At 50.0% G+C, this 27500-nt stretch overlaps 1 protein-coding gene across 1 annotated transcript in view; it reads right to left on the minus strand.

The window, feature by feature from the left end:
- The window catches only part of LOC135532707 (intermembrane lipid transfer protein VPS13B-like), a gene marked incomplete at its 5' end in the record, with an annotated part of 35326 nt that overhangs the window by 2620 nt on the left and 5206 nt on the right, over window positions 1–27500 (minus strand). The window contains 6 exons of the mRNA XM_064960173.1: window positions 1003–1292; window positions 11944–12090; window positions 14107–14295; window positions 17668–17875; window positions 24454–24630; window positions 27076–27251. Coding sequence (XP_064816245.1) covers window positions 1003–1292; window positions 11944–12090; window positions 14107–14295; window positions 17668–17875; window positions 24454–24630; window positions 27076–27251 — 1187 coding nt within the window. The remainder of the gene's footprint in view (window positions 1–1002; window positions 1293–11943; window positions 12091–14106; window positions 14296–17667; window positions 17876–24453; window positions 24631–27075; window positions 27252–27500) is intronic.

Raw genomic sequence — 27500 nt, forward strand, 5'->3', positions numbered from 1 at the left:
ACAGAGAGAGAACAGACCCTGACAGAACAGAGACTGCAGAACAGAGAGAGAACAGACCCTGACAGAACAGAGAGACTACAGAACAGAGAGAGAACAGACCCTGACAGAACAGTGAGACTACAGAACAGAGAGAGAACAGACCCTGACAGAACAGAGAGACTGCAGAACAGAGAGACTGACAGAACAGAGAGACTACAGAACAGAGAGAGAACAGACCCTGACAGAACAGAGAGACTACAGAACAGAGAGAGAACAGACCCTGACAGAACAGAGAGACTACAGAACAGAGAGAGAACAGACCCTGACAGAACAGAGAGACTACAGAACAGAGAGACTACAGGACAGAGAGAGAACAGACCCTGACAGAACAGAGAGACTACAGAACAGAGAGAGAACAGACCTTGACAGAACAGAGAGAGAACAGACCCTGACAGAACAGAGAGACTACAGAACAGAGAGAGAACAGTCCCTGACAGAACAGAGAGACTACAGAACAGAGAGAGAACAGACCCTGACAGAACAGAGAGACTAGAGGACAGAGAGACTACAGGACAGAGAGAGACAGACCCTGACAGAACAGAGAGACTACAGGACAGAGAACTACAGAAGGGAGAGAGAACAGACCCTGACAGAACAGAGAGACTAGAGGACAGAGACTACAGGACGGAGAGAGAACAGACCCTGACAGAACAGAGAGACTAGAGGACAGAGAGACTACAGGACAGAGAGACTACAGGACAGAGAGAACAGACCCTGACAGAACAGAGAGACTAGAGGACAGAGAGACTACAGGACAGAGAGAGAACAGACCCTGACAGAACAGAGAGACTAGAGAGACAGAGAGACTACAGGACAGAGAGACTACAGAAGGGAGAGAGAACAGACCCTGACAGAACAGAGAGACTAGAGGACAGAGAGACTACAGGACAGAGAGATCAGACCCTGACAGAACAGAGAGGCGATAGATCCTGTAGTCTCTCTGTTCTGCTCTGTTTCACCCACCTGGTGCTCAGGCCACTGCTACTGCAGATCTCCCCAGGGACGGCCACACTCTGCCTGGGGAAGTCAGGTCTGATGGGGGCCGGGAGGCTCCAGGACTCAGACCCAGCTACAGGTCCAGGGTCTGTGGTGGGCAGGCAGCTGAACATCATGTGTCTGCTTGGTAGAGGGAACTGAGGGATCTCCCCCTCCTTTCTCAGCAGGTCCCAGCAGGCCACAGAGACAGGTGTGGAAGGTGTGTTCTCTCCCGCTGGGGCAAGGCTGAACACCGCTGTATCTGGGAGAGAACAGGCCTAGAGAAGACAGGAGAAGACAGGAGACGACAGGAGAAGACAGGAGAAGACAGGAGAAGACAGGAGAAGACAGGAGACGACAGGAGAAGACAGGAGAAGACAGGAGACGACAGGAGAAGACAGGAGAAGACAGGAGAAGACAGGAGACGACAGGAGACGACAGGAGAAGACAGGAGAAGACAGGAGACGACAGGAGACGACAGGAGAAGACAGGAGAAGACAGGAGAAGACAGGAGACGACATGAGGCGACAGGAGAAGACAGGAGACGACATGAGGCGACAGGAGAAGACAGGAGAAGACAGGAGAAGACAGGAGACGAACGAAGGAGAAGACAGGAGAAGACAGGAGACGACAGGAGACGACAGGAGAAGACAGGAGAGACAGGAAGACAGGAGAAGACAGGAGAGACAGGAGACGACAGGAGACGACAAGGAGAAGACAGGGAGACGACAGGAGACGACAGGAGGCGACAGGAGAAGACAGGAGACGACAGGAGACGACAGGAAGGACAGGAGAAGACAGGAGACGACAGGAGACGACAGGAGAAGACAGGAGAAGACAGGAGACGACAGGAGACGACAGGAGAAGACAGGAGAAGAGAGGAGACGACATGAGGCGACAGGAGAAGACAGGAGACGACAGGAGGCGACAGGAGAAGACAGGAGACGACATGAGGCGACAGGAAGACAGGAGACGACAGGAGAAGACAGGAGAAGACAGGAGACGACAGGAGACGACAGGAAGACGACATGAGGCGACAGGAAGACAGGAGAAGACAGGAGACGACATGAGGCGACAGGAGAAGACAGGAGACGACATGAGGCGACAGGAGAAGACAGGAGAAGTCAGGAGAACACAGGAGAAGACAGGAGACGACAGGAAGACAGGAAGACAGGAGACGACAGGAGAGACAGGAGAAAGAGGAGACGACATGAGGCGACAGGAGAAGACAGGAGACGACAGGAGCGACAGGAGACGACAGGAGGCGACAGGAAGACAGGAAGACAGGAGACGACATGAGGCGACAGGAAGACAGGAGACGACATGAGGCGACAGGAGAAGACAGGAGAAGAGAGGAGAACACAGGAGACGACAGGAGAAGACAGGAGACGACATGAGGCGACAGGAGAAGACAGGAGAAGAGAGGAGAACACAGGAGACGACAGGAGAAGACAGGAGAAGAGAGGAGAAGACAGGAGACGACAGGAGGCGACAAGAGAAGACAGGAGAAGACAGGAGAAGACAGGAGAAGACAGTAGACGACAGGAGAAGACAGGAGACGACAGGAGAAGACAGGAGACGACAGGAGAAGACATGAGACGACAGGAGAAAACAGGAGAAGACAGGAGAAGACAGGAGAAGACAGTAGACGACAGGAGAAGACAGGAGAAGACAGGAGACGACAGGAGACGACAAGAGAAGACAGGAGACGACAGGAGACGACATGAGACGACAGGAGAAGACACAAGACGACAAGAGAAGACAGAGAAGACAGGAGATGACAGGAGCCGACAGGAGACAGACAGGAGAAGACAGCAGACGACAGGAGAAGACAGGAGAAGACAAGAGAAGAAAGGAGAAGACAGGAGAAGACAGGAGATGACAGGAGAAGACATGAGAAGACAGCAGACGACAGGAGAAGACAGGAGAAGACAGGAGATGACAGGAGGCGACAGGAGAAGACAGGGAGGAAGACAGGAGACGACAGGAGACAGACAGGAGAAGACAGGGAGAAGACAGGAGAAGAACAGGAGAAGACAGGAGACGACAGAGACAGGACGACAGGAGATGACAGGAGAAGACATGAGAAGACAGGAGTTATTTCCCACTCTGCACTGCAACTAACCAAGCAACAAAAAAAGGCACTAACTGCTAAATTGTTAGAAAATGAGTTAATGTCATTTTTGCTACATTAAATACATTCTTAATCATGTGGACAAGTATCCTGCCTCGGTTGTATTGTGTTCAGGAGAAAATGGGGGGGTCATGTTAGCCAGTAACTGCATGAAGATACTGTGATAGGTGTCCACACTACGAGCAGTTAATGCCCTTTTTGCTCGGTAGGACAACGGAGTTTAACGCGACCGTGCAGTTCCTCCCAGACAGGACTTGTCGTTCCCCAGACAGAGGACTTGTCGTTCCCCCCCAGAGAGGACTTGTCGTTCCCCCCCAGAGAGGACTTGTCGTTCCCCTCAGAGAGGACTTGTCGTTCACCCCCCCCAGAGATAACTTTCCGTTCCCCCCCAGAGAGGACTTGTCGTTCCCCCCCAGAGAGGACTTGTCGTTCCCCCCAGAGAGGACTTGTCGTTCCCCCCAGAGAGGACTTGTCGTTCCCCCCAGAGAGGACTTGTCGTTCCCCCAGAGAGGACTTGTCGTTCCCCCCAAGAGAGGACTTGTCGTTCCCCCAGAGAGGACTTGTCGTTCCCCCCAGAGAGGACTTGTCGTTCCCCCAGAGAGGACTTGTCGTTCCCCTCAGAGAGGACTTGTCGTTCCCCCAGAGAGGACTTGTCGTTCCCCCCAGAGAGGACTTGTCGTTCCCCCCAGACAGGACTTGTGCCGTTCTCCCCAGAGAGGACTTGTCGTTCCCCCAGAGAGGACTTGCCGTTTCTCATAGAAGAACGTGTCGTTCCTCCCAGAGAAGACTAAACTGGTAGCAGGCATAAGCATGCTGAGAACAGGGAGTAGTTTGGTACGGGCGCGGTTAGCCACTAAAGCATGATGAACAGCCAACTAGAAAGACCGCTGTTTGTGGTCTGCGTTTTAAAGCCGTCCTGCCCGTTAAGGTTCTTCGTCTAACCGGCAGTGGCAACTGGTAACCTCACGCCATCGTCTTCTCCGGGAGGATCTGAAGGCTCGTGAAATGACATCACCGCGTTGTTCTTCAAGGAGTGGGGGGGGGGGACAGACGTGTCCCGAGATGAAAGCACAAACCTGCATCCAATTCATGGTGTTTGTCTAATGTGTCTGGGCTGTGGGGAGTGTGTGTGTGTGTGTGTGTGTGTGTGTGTGTGTGTGTGTGTGTGTGTGTGTGTGTGTGTGTGTCTGTGGGGAATATGAACTGATAGGAAACAAGCCTCTGTTCTCCACAGTCAAAGAGCAGTGTATCTCAACCCCAGGGGGTACCGGTACCGAGTCAATGTGGAGGCTATATACAGGGGGTACCGGTACCGAGTCAATGTGGAGGCTATATACAGGGGGTAACGGTACAGAGTCAATGAGGAGGCTATATACAGGGGTACCAGTACAGAGTCAATGTGGAGGCTATATACAGGGTGATACGGTGCGGAGTCAATGTGGAGGCTATATACAGGGGTACTGGTACAGAGTCAATGTGGAGGCTATGATACAGGGTACGGTACCGAGTCAATGTGGAGGCTATATACAGGGTGTACGGTACAGAGTCAATGAGGAGACTATATACAGGGTATTAAGGTACAGAGTCAATGTGGAGGCTATATGCAGGGTATTATGGTACAGTCAATAGGAGACTATATACAGGTATTAAGGTACAGAGTCAATGTGGAGGCTATATACAGGGTGATACGGTGCCGAGTCAATGTGGAGGCCATATACAGGGAGTACTGGTACAGAGTCAATGTGGAGGCTATATACAGGGGGTACCGGTACCGAGTCAATGTGGAGGCTATATACAGGGTATTATCGGTAATGAGTCAATGGGGACTGACTATACAGGGTATTAAGGTACAGAGTCAATGTGGAGGCTATATACAGGGTATTACGGTACGAGAGTCAATGTGGAGGCTATATACAGGGGTACTGGTACAGAGTCAATGTGGAGGCTATATACAGGGGGTACCGGTACCGAGTCAATGTGGAGGCTATATACAGGGGACACTGGTACAGAGTCAATGTGGAGGCTATATACAGGGTATTATCGGTACAGAGTCGTAGGAGACTATATACAGGGTATTACGGTACAGAGTCAATGTGAGGCTATATACAGGGGGTACCGGTACAGAGTCAATGTGGAGGCTATATACAGGGGTACCGGTACCAGAGTCAATGTGGATGCTATATACAGGGGGTACCGGTACAGAGTCAATGTGGAGTCTATATACAGGGGGTACCGGTACCGAGTCAATGTGGAGGCTATATACAGGGGGTACTGGTACCGAGTCAATGTGGAGGCTATATACAGGGGGTACCGGTACCCAGTCAATGTGGAGGCTATATACAGGGGGTACCGATACAAGAGTCAATGTGGAGGCTATATACAGGGGGTACCGATACAGAGTCAATGTGGAGGCTATACCAGGGGAGTACCGGTACAGAGTCAATGTGGAGGCTATATACAGGGGGTACTGGTACAGAGTCAATGTGGAGGCTATATACAGGGGTACCCGGTACAGAGTCAGTGTGGAGGCTATATACAGGGGGTACCGGTACCGAGTCAATGTGGAGGGTATATACAGGGGGTACCGGTACAGAGTCAATGTGGAGGCTATATACAGGGGGTACCGGTACAGAGTCAATGTGGAGGCTATATACAGGGTGTACTGGTACAGAGTCAATGTGGAGGCTATATACAGGGGGTACCAGTACAGAGTCGATGTGCGAAGGCTATATACAGGGGGTACCGGTACAGAGTCAATGTGGAGGCTAAATACAGGGGGTACCGTAACGAGTCAATGTGGAGGCTATATACAGGGGGTACCGGTACCGAGTCAGTGTGGAGGCTATATACAGGGTACTGGTACGAGTCAATGTGGAGGGTATATACAGGGGTACTGGTGCCAGAGTCAATGTGGAGGATATATACAGGGGTACCGGTACAGGAGTCAATGTGGAGGCTATATACAGGGTACCGGTACCGAGTCAATGTGGAGGCTATATACAGGGGTACGATTGCCGAGTCAATGTGGAGGCTATATACAGGGGGTACGGTACAGAGTCAATGTGGAGGCTATATACAGGGGGTATTGGTACAGAGTCAATGTGGAGGCTATATACAGGGGGTATCAGTACAGAGTCAATGTGGAGGCTATATACAGGGGGTACCGGTACAGAGTCAATGTGGAGGCTATATACAGGGGGTACCGGTACAGAGTCAATGTGGAGGCTATATACAGGGTATTACGGTACCGAGTCAATGTGGAGGCTATATACAGGGGGTACCGGTACCGAGTCAGTGTGGAGGCTATATACAGGGGGTACTGGTACAGAGTCAATGTGGAGACTATATACAGGGGGGTACCAGTACAGAGTCAATGTGGAGGCTATATACAGGGGGTACCGGTACAGAGTCAATGTGGAGGCTATATACAGGGGGTACCGGTACAGAGTCAATGTGGAGACTATATACAGGGTATTACGGTACAGAGTCAATGTGGAGGCTATATACAGGGGGTACCGGTACAGGGTCAATGTGGAGGCTATATACAGGGGTACCGGTACAGAGTCAATGTGGAGGCTATATACAGGGGGTAACGGTACAGAGTCAATGTGGAGGCTATATACAGGGGGTACCGGTACAAGAGTCAATGTGGAGGCTATATACAGGGGTACCGGTACAGAGTCAATGTGGAGGCTATATACAGGGGTACCGGTACAGAGTCAATGTGGAGGCTATATACAGGGAGTACAGAGTCAATGTGGAGGCTATATACAGGGTGTTACAGTACAGAGTCAATGTGGAGGCTATATACAGGGGGTACCGGTACAGAGTCAATGTGGAGGCTATATACAGGGGGTACTGGTACAGAGTCAATGTGGAGGCTATATACACGGGGTACATGTTAGTTGAGGTAATATGTACATGTTGGTGGGGGTATGAGTTAGTAGAAATAGTATGTACATGTAGGTAGGGGTATGAGGTAGTAGAAATAGTATGTACATGTAGGTAGGGGTATGAGGTAGTACGGGTAATATGTACATGTAGGTAGGGGTATGAGGTAATATGTACATGTAGGTAGGGGTATGAGGTAGTATGTGCATGTAGGTAGGGGTATGAGGTAGTATGTACATGTAGGTAGGGGTATGAGGTAGTATGTACATGTAGGTAGGGGTATGAGGTAATATGTACATGTAGGTAGGGGTATGAGGTAATATGTACATGTAGGTAGGGGTATGAGGTAGTATGTACATGTAGGTAGGGGTATGAGGTAGTAGAGGTAGTATGTACATGTAGGTAGGGGTATGAGGTAGTATGTACATGTAGGTAGGGGTATGAGGTAATATGTACATGTAGGTAGGGGTATGAGGTAGTAGAGGTAGTATGTACATGTAGGTAGGGGTATGAGGTAGTATGTACATGTAGGTAGGGGTATGAGGGTAATATGTACATGTAGGTAGGGGTATGAGGTAGTATGTACATGTAGGTAGGGGTATGAGGTAGTAGAGGTAGTATGTACATGTAGGTAGGGGTATGAGGTAGTATGTACATGTAGGTAGGGGTATGAGGTAATATGTACATGTAGGTAGGGGTATGAGGTAGTATGTACATGTAGGTAGGGAGTATGAGGTAGTATGTACATGTAGGTAGGGGTATGAGGTAGTATGTACATGTAGGTAGGGGTATGAGGTAGTAGAGGTAGTATGTACATGTAGGTAGGGGTATGAGGTAGTATGTACATGTAGGTAGGGGTATGAGGTAATATGTACATGTAGGTAGGGGTATGAGGTAGTATGTACATGTAGGTAGGGGTATGAGGTAGTATGTACATGTAGGTAGGGGTATGAGGTAGTATGTACATGTAGGTAGGGGTATGAGGTAGTATGTACATGTAGGTAGGGGTATGAGGTAGTAGAGGTAGTATGTACATGTAGGTAGGGGTATGAGGTAGTATGTACATGTAGGTAGGGGTATGAGGTAATATGTACATGTAGGTAGGGGTATGAGGTAGTATGTACATGTAGGTAGGGGTATGAGGTAGTATGTACATGTAGGTAGGGGTATGAGGGTAGTATGTACATGTAGGTAGGGGTATGAGGTAGTAGAGGTAGTATGTACATGTAGGTAGGGGTATGAGGTAGTATGTACATGTAGGTAGGGGTGTGAGGTAATATGTACATGTAGGTAGGGGTATGAGGTAGTATGTACATGTAGGTAGGGAGTATGAGGTAGTATGTACATGTAGGTAGGGGTATGAGGTAGTATGTTCATGTAGGTAGGGAGTATGAGGTAGTATGTACATGTAGGTAGGGGTATGAGGTAGTATGTACATGTAGGTAGGGGTATGAGGTAGTATGTTCATGTAGGTAGGGGTATGAGGTAGTATGTACATGTAGGTAGGGGTATGAGGTAGTATGTACATGTAGGTAGGGGTATGAGGTAGTATGTACATGTAGGTAGGGGTATGAGGTAGTATGTACATGTAGGTAGGGGTATGAGGTAATATGTACATGTAGGTAGGGATATGAGGTAGTATGTTCATGTAGGTAGGGGTATGAGGTAGTAGAGGTAATATGTACATGTAGGTAGCGGTATGAGGTAGAGGAGGTAGTATGTACATGTAGGTAGGGGTATGAGGTAGTATGTACATGTAGGTAGGGGTATGAGGTAGTATGTACATGTAGGTAGGGGTATAAGGTAGTATGTACATGTAGGTAGGGGTATGAGGTAGTATGTACATGTAGGTAGGGGTATGTGGTAGTATGTACATGTAGGTAGGGGTATGAGGTAATATGTACATGTCGGTAGGGGTATGAGGTAATATGTACATGTAGGTAGGGGTATGAGGTAGTAGAGGTAATATGTACATGTAGGTAGGGGTATGAGAGTAATATGTACATGTAGGTAGTGGTATGAGGTAGTAGAGGTAATATGTACATGTAGGTAGGGGTATGAGGTAATATGTACATGTAGGTAGGGGTATGTGGTAGTATGTACATGTAGGTAGGGGTATGAGGTAGTATGTACATGTAGGTAGGGATATGAGGTAGTATGTACATGTAGGTAGGGGTATGAGGTAGTATGTACATGTAGGTAGGGGTAAGAGGTAGTAGAGGTAATATGTACATGTCGGTAGGGGTATGAGGTAATATGTACATGTAGGTAGTGGTATGAGGTAGTAGAGGTAGTATGTACATGTAGGTAGGGGTATGAGGTAATATGTACATGTAGGTAGGGGTATGAGGTAGTATGTACATGTAGGTAGGGGTATGAGGTAGTATGTACATGTCGGTAGGGGTATGAGGTAGTATGTACATGTAGGTAGGGGGTATGAGGTAGTATGTACATGTCGGTAGGGTATGAGGTAATATGTACATGTCGGTAGGGGTATGAGGTAATATGTACATGTAGGTAGGGGTATGAGGTAGTATGTACATGTAGGTAGGGGTATGAGGTAATATGTACATGTAGGTAGGGGTATGAGGTAGTATGTACATGTAGGTAGGGGTATGAGGTAGTATGTACATGTAGGTAGGGGTATGAGGTAGTATGTACATATAGGTAGGGGTATGAGGTAATATGTACATGTAGGTAGGGATATGAGGTAGTATGTTCATGTAGGTAGGGGTATGAGGTAGTAGAGGTAATATGTACATGTAGGTAGCGGTATGAGGTAGTATGTACATGTAGGTAGTGGTATGAGGTAGAGGAGGTAGTATGTACATGTAGGTAGGGGTATGAGGTAGTATGTACATGTAGGTAGTGGTATGAGGTAGAGGAGGTAGTATGTACATGTAGGTAGGGGTATGAGGTAGTATGTACATGTAGGTAGGGATATGAGGTAGTATGTACATGTAGGTAGGGGTATGAGGTAGTATGTACATGTAGGTAGGGGTAAGAGGTAGTAGAGGTAATATGTACATGTAGGTAGGGGTATGAGGTAATATGTACATGTAGGTAGTGGTATGAGGTAGTAGAGGTAGTATGTACATGTAGGTAGGGGTATGAGGTAATATGTACATGTAGGTAGGGGTATGAGGTAGTATGTACATGTAGGTAGGGGTATGAGGTAGTATGTACATGTCGGTAGGGTGTATGAGGTAGTATGTACATGTAGGTAGGGGTATGAGGTAGTATGTACATGTAGGTAGGGGTATGAGGTAGTATGTACATGTAGGTAGGGGTATGAGGTAGTATGTACATGTCGGTAGGGGTATGAGGTAGTATGTACATGTCGGTAGGGGTATGAGGTAGTATGTACATGTAGGTAGGGGTATGAGTTAATATGTACATGTAGGTAGGGGTATGAGGTAGTATGTACATGTAGGTAGGGGTATGAGGTAGTATGTACATGTAGGTAGGGGTGAAATGCATCAATAATAAACAGCGAGTAGCAGCCACGTAAAAGAAAGGGGGATCGATGAACATCGTCCGGGTGGCCATATGATTGGCTGTTCAGGAGTCTGATGGACCCAGACTTGGCGCTCCGGTACCGCTTGCCATTCGGCAGTAGAGAGAACAGTCTGTGACTGGGGTGGCTTTGACCATTTTAAGTGTCTGACACCGCCTGGTATAGAGGTCCTGGATGGCCGGAAGCTGGGCCCCAGTGATGTACTGGGCCATACGCACTACCCTCTATAGGGCCTTCCTCTGACACCGCCTGGTGTAGAGGTCCTGGATGGCCGGAAGCTTGGCCCCAGTGATGTACTGGGCCATACGTGACCTACCCTCTATAGGGCCTTCGTCTGACACCGCCTGGTGTAGAGGTCCTGGATGGCCGGAAGCTGGGCCCCAGTGATGTACTGGGCCATACGTACCTACCCTCTATAGGGCCTTCGTCTGACACCGCCTGGTATAGAGGTCCTGGATGGCCGGAAGCTTGGCCCCAGTGATGTACTGGGCCATACGTACTACCCTCTATAGGGCCTTCGTCTGACACCGCCTGGTATAGAGGGTCCTGGATGGCCGGAAGCTGGGCCCCAGTGATGTACTGGGCCATACGTACTACCCTCTATAGGGCCTTCGTCTGACACTGCCTGGTGTAGAGGTCCTGGATGGCCGGAAGCTTGGCCCCAGTGATGTACTGGGCCATACGTACTACCCTCTATAGGGCCTTCGTCTGACACCGCCTGGTGTAGAGGTCCTGGATGTCCGGAAGCTGGGCCCCAGTGATGTACTGGGGCATACGTACTACCCTCTATAGGGCCTTCGTCTGACACCGCCTGGTATAGAGGTCCTGGATGGCCGGAAGCTTGGCCCCAGTGATGTACTGGGCCATACGTACTACCCTCTATAGGGCCTTCGTCTGACACCGCCTGGTACAGAGGTCCTGGATGGCCGGAAGCTTGGCCCCAGTGATGTACTGGGCCATACGTACTACAATCTATAGGGCCTTCGTCTGACACCGCCTGGTACAGAGGTTCTGGATGGCCGGAAGCTTGGCCCCAGTGATGTACTGGGTCGTACACACTACCCTCTGTAGTGCCTTGCGGTCAGAGGTCGAGCAGTTGCCGTACCAGGCGGTGATGCAACCGGTCAGGATGCTCTCGACGGTGCAGCTGAAGAACCATTTGAGGATCTGAGGACCCATGCCAAATCTTTTCAGTCTCCTGAGGGGGAATAGGTTTTGTCGTGTCCTCTTCACGACTGTCTTGGTGTGCTTGGACCATGATAGTTTGTTGTTGATGTGGACACCAAGGAACTTGAAGCTCTCAACCTGCTCCACTACAGCCCCGTCAATGAGAATGGTTCCTAGTCAGACAGTAGAGGTCTAAAGGACAGGAAGTAGGGGGTGTTACCTGGTCTGTGGTCCCCAGGGCCTGGTCAGACAGTAGGGCTCTATATGACAGGAAGTAGGGGGTGTTGTTAACCAGGATGGTCCTGTCTTCTATCTGGATAATCTGGATGCCGTGTCTCACCACAGACGACACGCAGAACTGACAAACCTATAGGGAGGGAGGGGGCAAAGACACAGACAGAGACACAGACAGAGAGGGGGCACAGACACAGACAGAGACACAGACACAGAGGGGGCACAGACACAGAGAGGCAGAGACACAGACACAGAGGGGGCACAGACACAGACAGAGACACAGACACAGAGAGACAGAGAGAGACAGAAACAGAGAGGCAGAGAGAGAAAGACAGAAACAGAGAGGCAGAGACAGAGAGAGAGAGAGACAGAAACAGAGAAAGAGAGAGACAGAGAGAGAGAGACAGAGAGGCAGAGACAGAGAAACAGAGAGAGAGGCAGAGACAGAGAGAGGAAGAGAGAGGCAGAGAGAGACAGAGACAGACAGAGAGAGACAAAGACAGACAGAGAGAGACAAAGAGAAACAGAGACAGGCAGAGAGAGACAGAGAGAGGCAGAGAGAGGCAGAGACAGACAGAGAGAGAGACAGAGAGAGACAGACACATACAGAGAGAGGCAGACACAGACAGACAGAGAGACAAGAGGCAGAGACAAATAGACAGAGAGAGACAGAGAGAGGCAGACACAGACCGAGAGACAGACAGAGACACAGAGACAGACAGAGACAGAGTTAATGCCTCCACATGCTTCCAGTAACTCATGTCTATCTGATACTGTTTTTCTATGTGTTAGTTAGTCTCATTGACACTTTATAGATGGAACGGTGATATGTGGTTATCTAACCTGTTCCTACCTTGTTGAATGTTATAACAGTGACCTGTTCCTACCTTGTTGAATGTTATAACAGTGACCTGCTCCTACCTTGTTGAATGTAATACCAGTGACCTTCTCCTACCTTGTTGAATGTTATAACAGTGACCTGTTCCTACCTTGTTGAATGTTATAACAGTGACCTGTTCCTACCTTGTTGAATGTTATAACATTGACCTGCTCCTACCTTGTTGAATGTTATAACAGTGACCTGCTCCTACCTTGTTGAATGTAATACCATGTGGTTGTCTGACCTGCTCTACCTTGTTGAATGTTATAACAGTGACCTTCTCCTACCTTGTTGAATGTTATAACAGTGACCTTCTCCTACCTTGTTGAATGTTATAACAGTGATATGTGGTTGTCTGACCTGTTCCTACCTTGTTGAATGTTATAACAGTGACCTGTTCCTACCTTGTTGAATGTTATAACAGTGACCTGCTCCTACCTTGTTGAATGTAATACCAGTGATATGTGGTTGTCTGACCTGTTCCTACCTTGTTGAATGTAATACAGTGACTGTTCCTACAGCAGTGAGATGTAATACCAGTGACTGTTTACCTTGTTGAATGTTATAACAGTGACCTGTTCCTACCTTGTTGAATGTTATAACAGTGATATGGGTTGTCTGACCTGTTCCTACCTTGTTGAATGTTATAACAGTGACCTGTTCCTACCTTGTTGAATGTAATACCAGTGACCTGTTCCTACCTTGTTGAATGTTATAACAGTGACCTGTTCCTACCTTGTTGAATGTTATAACAGTGACCTTCTCCTACCTTGTTGAATGTTATAACAGTGACCTGTTCCTACCTTGTTGAATGTTATAACAGTGACCTGTTCCTACCTTGTTGAATATAATACCAGTGATATGTGGTTGTCTGACCTGTTCCTACCTTGTTGAATGTTATAGTGACTTCTTCTCCTTGTTGAATGTTATAACAGTGATATGTGGTTGTCTGACCTGTTCCTACCTTGTTGAATGTTATAACGACCTGTTCCTACCTTGTTGAATGTAATACCAGTGACCACTGTTCCTACCTTGTTGAATGTTACATAACAGTGACCTGTTCCTACCTTGTTGAATGTAATACCAGTGATATGTAGTTTATAAAGCCTGTTTTCCTACCTTGTTGAATGTAATAACAGTGACCTGTTCCTACCTTGTTGAACTTAACAATTGTCAGTGTCTCTGGATAACAACATCTGCTAAATGCCTCACATGTATCACGTAGAGAAAGGTAGCTTGGGGAGGATGTAAGTATGGAGAGTCCCTAACCTTCTGTCTACCAGGGTTCCTCCCTAGGGGGATCTCTGCCTCCACATAGCCCTCCTCGTCCAGTGTGAGGACCTCAGGACTGACACCCTCCTTCCAGCGCGGAGACGTCAGGTCATGGACCAGCTTCAGGGCTGTGGACTTATGGACCGTGTTAGTGTCGGACCAGTAGATACCCAGCTGAAACGCCTCCTAGAGAGAGGGAGGGATGGAGGGAGAGAGAGAGAGAGAGAGAGAGAGAGAGAGAGAGAGGGAGGGAGAGACAAAGAGACAGAGGGAGGGAGAAAAGGACAAAGAGAGAGGGAGAGATAAGGGAGAGAGACAGAGAGGGAGGGAGGGAGGGAGGGAGGGAGGGAGGGAGGGAGGGAGGGAGGGAGAGAGGGAGGGAGGGAGGGAGGGAGACAGAGGGAGGGAGAGAGACAAAGAGACAGAGGGAGGGAGGGAGAGAGAGAAACAGAGGGAGGAAAGGATAAAGAGAGAGGGAGAGATAAGGGAGAGAGACAGATAGGGTGGGACAAAGAGAGAGGGAGAGATAAGGGAGAGAGACAGAGAGGGTGGGAGGGACAAAGAGAGGGAGAGATAAGGGACAAAGAGAGAGGGAGGGAGGGACAAAGAGAGAGGGAGAGTTAGAGAGGGAGAGATAAAGAGAGAGGGAGAGAGACAGAGATGGAGGGAGAGAGGGGCAAACGGAGAGGGAGGGAGAGAGAGAGACAGAGAGGGGAGAGGAAGGAATGAAGACAGAGAGAGAGACAGATTGAGAAAGAGAGAGACCGAGAGACTAGGTTCAAATCTATCAGTGATTATGATGAATATATGGACACACACAAAGCCCTGCTCTCTGAGTCGGCCAGTCCCAGCTCCTCTCGGCCGTTACCTCATAAATCGCGGGTGCTATGGAAACAATGTTTATGTGTTTCTGTTTCACAGACTATGACACACGTAGGGCTTTACGCTAGTTTCCTGTAGCCATCAGCCTTTATCCTGTGATACCAGACAGACCTTAGTGCCTAGTGATGGGGTTTGAGGTCCTACCGAGTGATGGGGTTTGAGGTCCTACCGAGTGATGGGGTTTGAGGTCCTACCGAGTGATGGGGTTTGAGGTTCTACCGAGTGATGGGGTTTGAGGTTCTACCGAGTGATGGGGTTTGAGGTCCTACCGAGTGATGGGGTTTGAGGTCCTACCGAGTGATGGGGTTTGAGGTTCTACCGAGTGATGGGGTTTGAGGTCCTACCGAGTGATGGGGTTTGAGGTCCTGCTTAGTGATGGGGTTTGAGGTCCTACTTAGTGATGGGGTTTGAGGTCCTACAGAGTGATGGGGTTTGAGGTCCTACTTAGTGATGGGGTTTGAGGTCCTACCGAGTGATGGGGTTTGAGGTCCTACTTAGTGATGGGGTTTGAGGTCCTACCGAGTGATGGGGTTTGAGGTCCTACTTAGTGATGGGGTTTGAGGTCCTACCGAGTGATGGGGTTTGATGTCCTACCGAGTGATGGGGTTTGAGGTCCTACTTAGTGATGGGGTTTGAGGTCCTACCGAGTGATGGGGTTTGAGGTCCTACCGAGTGATGGGGTTGAGGTCCTACCGAGTGATGGGGTTTGAGGTCCTACCGAGTGATGGGGTTTGAGGTCCTGCTTAGTGATGGGGTTTGAGGTTCTACTTAGTGATGGGGTTTGAGGTCCTACCTAGTGATGGGGTTTGAGGTCCTACTTAGTGATGGGGTTTGAGGTCCTACCGAGTGATGGGGTTTGAGGTCCTACTTAGTGATGGGGTTTGAGGTCCTACCTAGTGATGGGGTTTGAGCTCTTTACCGAGACTAGAGAGACCTCTGATACCAGACAGACTTTAGTACCTAGTGATGGGGTTTGAGGTCTGAACCCCTACAGACAGACCTTAGTACCCAGTGATGGGGTTTGAGGTCTGAACCCCTACAGACAGACCTTAGTACCCAGTGATGGGGTTTGAGGTCTGAACCCCTACAGACAGACCTTAGTACCCAGTGATGGGGTTTGAGGTCTGAACCCCTACAGACAGACCTTAGTACCCAGTGATGGGGTTTGAGGTCTGAACCCCTACAGACAGACCTTAGTACCCAGTGATGGGGTTTGAGGTCTGAACCCTTACAGACAGACCTTAGTACCTAGTGATGGGGTTTGAGGTCTGAACCCCTACAGACAGACCTTAGTACCCAGTGATGGGGTTTGAGGTCTGAACCCCTAAAGACAGACCTTAGTACCCAGTGATGGGGTTTGAGGTCTGAACCCCTACAGACAGACCTTAGTACCCAGTGATGGGGTTTGAGGTCTGAACCCCTACAGACAGACCTTAGTACCTAGTGATGGGGTTTGAGGTCTGAACCCCTACAGACAGCCTTAGTACCTAGTGATGGGGTTTGAGGTCTGAACCCCTACAGACAGACCTTAGTACCCAGTGATGGGGTTTGAGGTCTGAACCCCTACAGACAGACCTTAGTACCTAGTGATGGGGTTTGAGGTCTGAACCCCTACAGACAGCCTTAGTACCTAGTGATGGGGTTTGAGGTCTGAACCCCTACAGACAGACCTTAGTACCCAGTGATGGGGTTTGAGGTCTGAACCCCTACAGACAGACCTTAGTACCCAGTGATGGGGTTTGAGGTCTGAACCCCTACAGACAGACCTTAGTACCCAGTGATGGGGTTTGAGGTCTGAACCCCTACAGATAGACCTTAGTACCTAGTGATGGGGTTTGAGGTCTGAACCCCTACAGACAGCCTTAGTACCTAGTGATGGGGTTTGAGGTCTGAACCCCTACAGACAGACCTTAGTACCCAGTGATGGGGTTTGAGGTCTGAACCCCTACAGACAGACCTTAGTACCCAGTGATGGGGTTTGAGGTCTGAACCCCTACAGACAGACCTTAGTACCTAGTGATGGGGTTTGAGGTCTGAACCCCTACAGACAGACCTTAGTACCTAGTGATGGGGTTTGAGGTCTGAACCCCTACAGACAGCCTTAGTACCTAGTGATGGGGTTTGAGGTCTGAACCCCTACAGACAGACCTTAGTACCTAGTGATGGGGTTTGAGGTCTGAACCCCTACAGACAGACCTTAGTACCCAGTGATGGGGTTTGAGGTCCGACTTGCCTTGTTAGATAAAGATTTTAAAAAAAATAGAGTGCCCTGTCTGGCCCATGGAGGTATACACTCAGTGGCCAGTTTATTAGGTACATCACCCTGTTCACGACAATGGTTCGCTCCTACAGACAGTGTCTGGGGTTTACCGAGACCAGAGAGACTAATACAAAACATCCAGTCAGCAGCAGTCTTGTGAAGAGAGGTCGGCTGCTTTTGCAACAGCTAATGGGGGATCCTAATAAAATACCAAATACCCCAAATAATTCAAGTGGTTCTGGAGGCAAAGGGTGGTCTGAACCGGGTATTTCGATGGATGTACCTAATAAACTGGCCACTGAGTGTATAATACACTAGTGACCTGCAAAGCTCTAGGTGACGATAATGGCAGCCATCTTGGTCAGTGATACATCCAAAAACCAGTCTATATAAATGAAGGGTCTCTCCTCTCTCACCTTGAAGTTAGGAGGAACGAGGGTCTTTCCAGCGGGTATCTGCAGGACGATGTTCTCTCCTTCAAACAGCCAGAGGTCCCATGTAGAGTGGTTGGTCAACAGGGCCCAGGGGATGAGCTCTACTAGAAGAGTGTTGAGACCAGGCTTCCAGGCTGACAACTTCACCTGCATGGGGCTGTCCCACTGGGCTAGGACCTCTGATCCAGGCCTACAGTACAACACAGAGATATACAGTTAAATACTGTAAACATCAACAACTATACAGCTCCCTGGGATGGGGGGGGGCTGTCCCACTGGGCTAGGACCTCTGATCCAGGCCTACAGTACAACACAGAGATATACAGTTAAATAATGTAAACATCAACAACTATACAGCTCCTTGGGATAGGGCTGTCCCACTGAGTTAAGGTCTCCACTATACACCTGTAACATGGATATGTCCCACTGAGATAAGGTCTCCACTATACACCTGTAACATGGATCTGTCCCACTGAGATAAGGTCTCCACTATACACCTGTAACATGGATCTGTCCCACTGAGATAAGGTCTCCACTATACACCTGTAACATGGAGGTCTCTGTCCCACTGAGATAAGGCCTCCACTGTACACATGTAACATGGAGGTCTCTGACCCACTGAGATAAGGCCTCCACTCCAACATGGAGGTCTCTGTCCCACTGAGATAAGGCCTCCACTATACACCTGTAACATGGAGGTATCTGTTCCACTGAGATAAGGCCTCCACTCCAACATGGAGGTCTCTGTCCCACTGAGATAAGGCCTCCACTATACACCTGTAACATGGAGGTCTCTGTTCCACTGAGATAAGGCCTCCACTCCAACATGGAGGTCTCTGTCCCACTGAGATAAGGCCTCCACTATACACCTGTAACATGGAGGTCTCTGTCCCACTGAGATAAGGCCTCCACTCCAACATGGAGGTCACTGTTCCACTGAGATAAGGCCTCCACTCCAACATGGAGGTCTCTGTCCCACTGATATAAGGCCTCCACTCCAACATGGAGGTCTCTGTCCCACTGAGATAAGGCCTCAACTCCAACATGGAGGTCTCTGTCCCACTGAGATAAGGCCTCCACTCCATCATGGAGGTCTCTGTCCCACTGAGATAAGGCCTCCACTCCAACATGGAGGTCTCTGTCCCCCTGAGATAAGGCCTCCACTCCAACATGGAGGTCTCTGTCCCCCTGAGATAAGGCCTCCACTCCAACATGGAGGTCTCTGTCCCCCTGAGATAAGGCCTCCACTCCAACATGGAGGTCTCTGACCCACTGAGATAAGGCCTCCACTCCAACATGGAGGTCTCTGTCCCACTGAGATAAGGCCTCCACTCCAACATGGAGGTCTCTGTCCCACTGAGATAAGGCCTCCACTCCAACATGGAGGTCTCTGTTCCACTGAGATAAGGCCTCCACTATACACCTGTAACATGGATCTGTCCCACTGAGATAAGGCCTCCACTCCAACATGGAGGTCTCTGTTCCACTGAGATAAGGCCTCCACTATACACCTGTAACATGGATCTGTCCCACTGAGATAAGGCCTCCACTCCAACATGGAGGTCTCTGTTCCACTGAGATAAGGCCTCCACTCCAACATGGAGGTCTCTGTCCCCCTGAGATAAGGCCTCCACTCCAACATGGAGGTCTCTGTCCCCCTGAGATAAGGCCTCCACTCCAACATGGAGGTCTCTGTCCACCTGAGATAAGGCCTCCACTCCAACATGGAGGTCTTTGTCCCACTGAGATAAGGCCTCCACTCCAACATGGAGGTCTCTGTCCCCCTGAGATAAGGCCTCCACTCCAACATGGAGGTCTCTGACCCACTGAGATAAGGCCTCCACTCCAACATGGAGGTCTCTGTCCCACTGAGATAAGGCCTCCACTCCAGCATGGAGGTCTCTGTTCCACTGAGATAAGGCCTCCACTATACACCTGTAACATGGAGGTCTCTGTCCCACTGAGATAAGGCCTCCACTCCAACATGGAAGTCTCTGTCCCACTGAGATAAGGCCTCCACTCCAACATGGAGGTCTCTGTTCCACTGAGATAAGGCCACTCCAACATGGAGGTCTCTGTTCCACTGAGATAAGGCCTCCACTCCAACATGGAGGTCTCTGTTCCACTGAGATAAGGCCTCCACTCCAACATGGAGGTCTCTGTCCCACTGAGATAAGGCCTCCACTCCAACATGGAGGTCTCTGTCCCACTGAGATAAGTCCTCCACTAGACATCTGTGGTACAGACATGAACAATCACCATAGCATCCAACTTCAACCACGCAAAACAGACACACGGAGGCAGGCCATGGAAGTACGCAGAAACACATGGAAACAAACAACTTAATATGCAGATACAAACAACATCAATCAACAGGCATCTGGGTAGGCACATGGGCATGTACCGCATCAGCACACACCACCGCAAACACACGGCAACAACACACACCTCCGTAAACACACACACACCAACCCACACACGCCAACAACACACACGGACCGCACACACACACACCAACCCACACACGCCAACAACACACACGGACCGCACACACACACGCCAACCCACACACACACACACACACACACACACACACACACACACACACACACACACACACACACACACACACACAGTGATCAGCACCAGAGTGGCAGATACAAAGCTGTCGGCCTTCCACTAGGGGTCGTGGAGTCATGTTAACATCAAAACCATGTCTCTGTCCTACTCCGGATGTACAGAGACATAGACAGCAAAGATGCATTTACTTGACTAGAACGTTCTACGGCGGCCATGTTAGCTCCCCATTAGCATTACATGGGGAATATTTCAACAATGACATGTAGCTGAATGTCTATGTAACTGTTGACTGCTGAAACACCCAACTCTACTGAACACTAAGGACTAATAGTTCCTGTAGTGAAGGTAGACTCCAGGAGGGTCCCAGGTCTAGTTCCTGTAGTGAAGGTAGACTCCAGGAGGACCTGTAGTGAAGGTAGACTCCAGTAGGACCTGTAGTGAAGGTAGACTCCAGGAGGACCTGTAGTGAAGGTAGACTCCAGGAGGACCTGTAGTGAAGGTGGACTCCAGGAGGACCTGTCGTGAAGATAGACTCCAGGAGGACCTGTAGTGAAGGTAGACTCCAGGAGGGTCCCAGGTCTAGTTCCTGTAGTGAAGGTAGACTCCAGTAGGACCTGTAGTGAAGGTGGACTCCAGGAGGACCTGTAGTGAAAGTAGACTCCAGGAGGACCTATAGTGAAGGTAGACTCCAGGAGGACCTATAGTGAAGGTAGACTCCAGGAGGACCTATAGTGAAGGTAGACTCCAGGAGGACCTGTAGTGAAGGTAGACTCCAGGAGGACCTGTAGTGAAGGTAGACTCCAGGAGGACCTGTAGTGAAGGTAGACTCCAGGAGGACCTGTAGTGAAGGTAGACTCCAGGAGGACCTGTAGTGAAGGTGGACTCCAGGAGGACCTGTAGTGAAAGTAGACTCCAGGAGGACCTATAGTGAAGGTAGACTCCAGGAGGACCTGTAGTGAAGGTAGACTCCAGGAGGACCTGTAGTGAAGGTAGACTCCAGGAGGGTCCCAGGTCTAGTTCCTGTAGTGAAGGTAGACTCCAGGAGGACCTGTAGTGAAGATAGACTCCAGTAGGACCTGTAGTGAAGGTAGACTCCAGGAGGACCTGTAGTGAAGGTAGACTCCAGTAGGATCTGTAGTGAAGGTAGACTCCAGGAGGACCTGTAGTGAAGGTAGACTCCAGGAGGACCTATAGTGAAGGTAGACTCCAGGAGGACCTGTAGTGAAGGTAGACTCCAGGAGGACCTATAGTGAAGGTAGACTCCAGGAGGACCTGTAGTGAAGGTGGACTCCAGGAGGACCTGTAGTGAAGGTGGACTCCAGGAGGACCTGTAGTGAAGGTGGACTCCAGGAGGACCTGCAGTGAAGGTGGACTCCAGGAGGACCTGCAGTGAAGGTGGACTCCAGGAGGACCTGCAGTGAAGGTGGACTCCAGGAGGACCTGTAGTGAAGGTAGACTCCAGTAGGACCTGTAGTGAAGGTAGACTCCAGGAGGACCTGTGGTGAAGGTGGACTCCAGGAGGACCTGTGGTGAAGGTGGACTCCAGGAGGACCTATAGTGAAGGTGGACTCCAGGAGGACCTGTGGTGAAGGTAGACTCCAGGAGGACCTGTAGTGAAGGTAGACTCCAGGAGGAAACCAGGTCCAGTTCCTGTAGTGAAGGTAGACTCCAGGAGGACCTGTTGTGAAGGTAGACTCCAGGAGGACCTATAGTGAAGGTAGACTCCAGGAGGACCTGTAGTGAAGGTAGACTCCAGGAGGACCTATAGTCCTTATCCAGAGACTCCAAGAGGAAACCAGGTCCAGTGAGAGACGGACGGTGAGGTAACGATGACGACCTATTCTATATATAGTGCTCTTCTTTGGGCCCTTTCGACCAGGACTCTATATGCCCTGGGCTAAAGTAGTGCACTATATAGGGCCCTGGTCTAAAGTAGTGCACTATATAGGGAATAGGGCCCTGGTCTAAAGTAGTGCACTATATAGGGAATAGGGCCCTGGTCTAAAGTAGTGCACTATATAGGGAATAGGGCCCTGGTGTAAAGTAGTGCTCTATATAGGGAATAGGGCCCTGGTCTAAAGTAGTGCTCTATATAGGGAATAGGGCTCTGGTCTAAAGTAGTGCTCTATATAGGGAATAGGGTGCCATTTGGGACCTATCCCTCATTTCAGTTAATTTCCCAGAGAAGGGAAAGTGTCAGTTTGTCCTGGGCCTTTAGAAACCCCCCCCAGTCTGATCCCTGGACTGTGAACACACATCTCTAAACATGGACCCCCCCAGTCTGATCCCTGGACTGTGAACACACATCTCTAAACATGGGAACCCCCCCCCCAGTCTGATCCCTGGACCGTGAACACACATCTCTAAACATGGAACCCCCCCAGTCTGATCCCTGGACCGTGAACACACATCTCTAAACATGGGAACCCCCCCAGTCTGATCCCTGGACCGTGAACACACATCTCTAAACATGGGAACATACATCCACCATTTAATGAGTTTTCCTGTATAACATTTATACACTGAGGCTGTTTTGACAGAGGTCCAGGGCTCTCGGAGTACGGTGCGGTCGCTAGGGTAACTAACCGCTCTCTTGGCTCTGAGAGTCTAAACACTGTGTGTTAGAGGGCACAGGAAGTTGAAGAGGTAAATGCTTTTTTTCTTTCTCTTTTCTGTGTGTAGGCCTTTAACGAGAGAGAAACACCTCAGTAATTAGGGGGGGGGGAGTGAGTACAGCTGTCAGATCTCACACTGCTAAAAAGCAGCCCCCTGACAGAAGCTGCTCAGCACATTGGATCCAGTCAGCAGGTCACCTGGTTAGTTAATTAGTAATATGATGTTTGATCTGCGTTGCTCTCTGATGCCCGATGTGCCAAACTATATCTAAATGCAAGGCCCTGTCCTTCGTGTCAGAAAGTCTCTGGCAGAACAGAACGACAGTGTGAATGTCTGGTCTGGAGAACGGCTAGATGAATCTAAACCAGGGTTCTCCGAGGATCTAAACCAGGGTTCTCCGAGGATCTAAACCAGGGGTCTCCGAGGATCTAAACCAGGGTTCTCCGAGGATCTAAACCAGGGGTCTCCGAGGATCTAAACCAGGGGTCTCCTAAGATCTAAACCAGGGGTCTCCTAAGATCTAAACCAGGGGTCTCCTAAGATCTAAACCAGGGGTCTACTAGGATCTAAACCAGGGGTCTCCTAGGATCTAAACCAGGGGTCTCCGAGGATCTAAACCAGGGGTCTCCGAGGATCTAAACCAGGGGTCTCCTAGGATCTATACCAGGGGTCTCCGAGGATCTAAACCAGGGGTCTCCTAGGATCTATACCAGGGGTCTCCGAGGATCTAAACCAGGGGTCTCCTAGGATCTAAACCAGGGGTCTACTAGGATCTAAACCAGGGGTCTCCTAGGATCTAAACCAGGGGTCTCCGAGGATCTATACCAGGGGTCTCCTAGGATCTATACCAGGGGTCTCCTAGGATCTAAACCAGGGGTCTCCGAGGATCTATACCAGGGGTCTCCGAGGGATCTAAACCAGGGGTCTCCTAGGATCTAAACCAGGGGTCTCCGAGGATCTAAACCAGGGGTCTCCTAGGATCTAAACCAGGGGTCTACTAGGATCTAAACCAGGGTCTCCTAGGATCTAAACCAGGGGTCTCCTAGGATCTATACCAGGGGTCTCCGAGGATCTATACCAGGGGTCTCCTAGGATCTAAACCAGGGTTCTCCGAGGATCTAAACCAGGGGTCTCCGAGGATCTATACCAGGGTCTCCGAGGATCTATACCAGGGTCTCCTAGGATCTAAACCAGGGGTCTCCTAGGATCTAAACCAGGGGTCTCCGAGGATCTATACCAGGGGTCTCCTAGGATCTATACCAGGGGTCTCCTAGGATCTAAACCAGGGGTCTCCGAGGATCTAAACCAGGGGTCTCCTAGGATCTATACCAGGGGTCTCCTAGGATCTAAACCAGGGTTCTCAGAGGATCTAAACCAGGGTTCTCCGAGGATCTAAACCAGGGTTCTCCGAGGATCTAAACCAGGGTTCTCCTAGGATCTAAACCAGGGTTCTCCGAGGATCTAAACCAGGGTTCTCTGAGGATCTAAATTCTCCTCCTCTTCTGTACACCTGCAGCTCTTCCCCAGGTCCTTAGTGTACAAGAGACAGCAGTGCACACACACACACAGTACCTGTCTGTGTCCTTGCTGACGTAGGGCCATGGAGGCTGGCTGTTGTTCCTCAGACCGTAGAAGTCTGCCAGTATGTGGTCCTGGCTGTCCTCCAACGCAGCCTGGTTCCTGTTCACTATCTGTTTGATCACACCGGTGGAGATGGGCACCGCACAGTGAGACGCATCCTCGTCCTCACTGCAACGGACAGACAGGTTAGTCTTCATATAACACACACACACACACACACACACACACACACACACACACACACACACACACACACACACACACACACACACACACACACACACACACACACACACACACACACACAAAAACACACAGCTAGTCCAATGTGGGTTTGATTCCCACTGTCTGGGGTGAAATATGATCTCTGCTTGTTCCACAGACGCCCCAGTGTTACTCTAACTGACCCACTACAGCCAGTATCCACTGTGTTACTCTGTGGGTCCAAACTGACCCACTACAGCCAGTATCCACCGTGTTACTCTGTGGATCCTAACTGACCCACTACAGCCAGTATCCCTGTGTTACTCTGTGGATCCCTAACTGACCCACTACAGCCAGTAATCCCACTGTGTTACTCTGTGGATCCCTAACTGACCCACTACAGCCCAGTATCCACTGTATTTATATGGATCACAACTGACCTACAGTCAGTATCCACTGTGTTACTCTGTGGATCCCTAACTGAAACCCACTACAGTCAGTATCACTGTGTTACTCTGGGATCCTAACTGATACTATATTAGTATCCACTGTGTTACTCTATGGATCTAACTGACCCACTACAGTCAGTATCCACCGTGTTACTCTGTGGATCCTAACTGACCCACTACAGTCAGTATCCACCATGTTACTCTGTGGATCCTAACTGACCCACTACAGCCAGTATCCACTGTGTTACTCTGTGGATCCTAACTGACCCACTCGGATCCTAACTGACCCACTACAGTCAGTATCCACTGTGTTACTCTGTGGATCCTAACTGACCCACTACAGCCAGTATCGACTGTGTTACTCTGTGGATCCTAACTGACCCACTACAGCCAGTATCAGTATCCACTGTGCTGTGTTACTCTGTGGATCCTAACTGACCCACGGATACCCTGTGGATCCCTAACTGACCCACTACAGCCAGTCAGTATCCACTACAGTGTTACTCTGTGGATCCTAACAGTATCCCACTCTGTGGATCCTAACTGACCCACTACAGTCAGTATCCACTGTGTTACTCTGTGGATCCTAACTGACCCACTACAGCCAGTATCCACTGTGTTACTCTGTGGATCTTAACTAGAGCCATGGTTAACTGGGGTCCTAAAGTGGAAACTAAAGCCATGGTTAACTGGGTCGGGTGGTCTAGTTACTTCCTGTCTGGCGGGGGTGTTTCAGCAGGTCTGGGATCAGAGAGGGTGACCCATCCTAGCAGCACTCAATCAACAACCCTCCAGGATACATCAGACCCAGACAACAGAATAACATGGCTTCAGAACTAAGAGGACTACTTACCAATGTCTACCTGTCACTCAGCTGTCAGTTCTACTTGGACTGTGGAGGGCCTTACCTCCCTCCCTCCCTCCTCCCATCAGTTCTACTTGGACTGGGGAGACCCCCCCTCCCTCCCTCCCTCCTGTCAGGTCATTCTCAGTGTTCAGTAGTTGTTCCTGGTGACCCTGTCCCAGGATCAGCTGACTCTCTCAGCCCCCAGACTTCCTCTTCTGTGTGGATAATGACAGGGCCTGGAAGGTGTGTTACCTGGCCTGGAAGGTGTGTTACCTGGCCCGGAAGGTGTGTTACCTGGCCCGGAAGGTGTGTTACCTGGCCTGGAAGGTGAGGTGGTGTGTCAGGTCATTCTCAGTGTTCAGTAGTTGTTCCTGGTGACCCTGTCCCTGGATCAGCTGACTCTCTCAGCCCCAGACTTCTCTTCTCTCAGTGGATAATGACAGGGCCTGGAAGGTGTGTGTTACCTGGCCTGGAAGGTGTGTTACCTGGCCCGGAAGGTGTGTTACCTGGCCCGGAAGGTGTGTTACCTGGCCTGGAAGGTGTGTTACCTGGCCCGGAAGGTGTGTTACCTGGCCCGGAAGGTGTGTTACCTGGCCTGGAAGGTGTGTTACCTGGCCTGGAAGGTGTGTTACCTGGCCTGGAAGGTGTGTTACCTGGTCTGGAAGGTGTGTTACCTGGCCTGGAAGGCGTGTTACCTGGCCTGGAAGGTGTGTTACCTGGCCTGGAAGGTGTGTTACCTGGCCTGGAAGGTGTGTTACCCTGGCCTGGAAGGTGTGTTACCTGGCCTGGAAGGTGTGTTACCTGGCCTGGAAGGTGTGTTACCTGGCCTGGACGGTGTGTTACCTGGTCTGGAAGGTGTGTTACCTGGCCTGGAAGGTGTGTTACCTGGCCTGGAAGGTGTGCCTGGCCTGGAAGGTGTGTTACCTGGCCTGGAAGGTGTGTTACCTGGCCTGGAAGGTGTGTTACCTGGCCTGGAAGGTGTGTTACCTGACCTGGAAGGTGTGTTACCTGGCCCGGACGGTGTGTTACCTAGCCTGGAAGGTGTGTTACCTGGCCTGGAAGGTGTGTTACCTGGCCTGGAAGGTGTGTTACCTGGCCTGGAAGGTGTGTTACCTGGCCTGGAAGGTGAGGTGGTGTGTCAGGTCATTCTCCGTGTTCAGTAGTTGTTCCTGGTGACCCTGTCCCTGGATCAGCTGACTCTCTCTCAGCCCCAGACTTCTCTTCTCTGTGTGGATGATGACAGGGTCTGGAAGGTGGCTACGCATCATGAACAGAGGACTAAATACAACCTGGAAGAGAACAGGACACGGCTGTTAGAGAGACAGAGACAGAGAGGGAGAGAGACAGAGAGAGACAGAGAGAGAGAGAGAGAGAGAGAGAGAGAGACAGAGAGAGAGAGACAGAGAGAGACAGAGAGAGAGAGAGAGAGAGAGAGAGAGAGACAGAGAGAGAGACAGAGAGAGAGAGAGAGACAGAGAGAGAGACAGAGAGAGAGAGAGAGAGAGACAGAGAGAGAGAGAGAGAGAGAGAGAGAGAGA

Source organism: Oncorhynchus masou, unplaced genomic scaffold (genome assembly GCF_036934945.1).
Source record: "Oncorhynchus masou masou isolate Uvic2021 unplaced genomic scaffold, UVic_Omas_1.1 unplaced_scaffold_1993, whole genome shotgun sequence".
NCBI classification, from domain to species: Eukaryota; Metazoa; Chordata; class Actinopteri; order Salmoniformes; family Salmonidae; genus Oncorhynchus; species Oncorhynchus masou.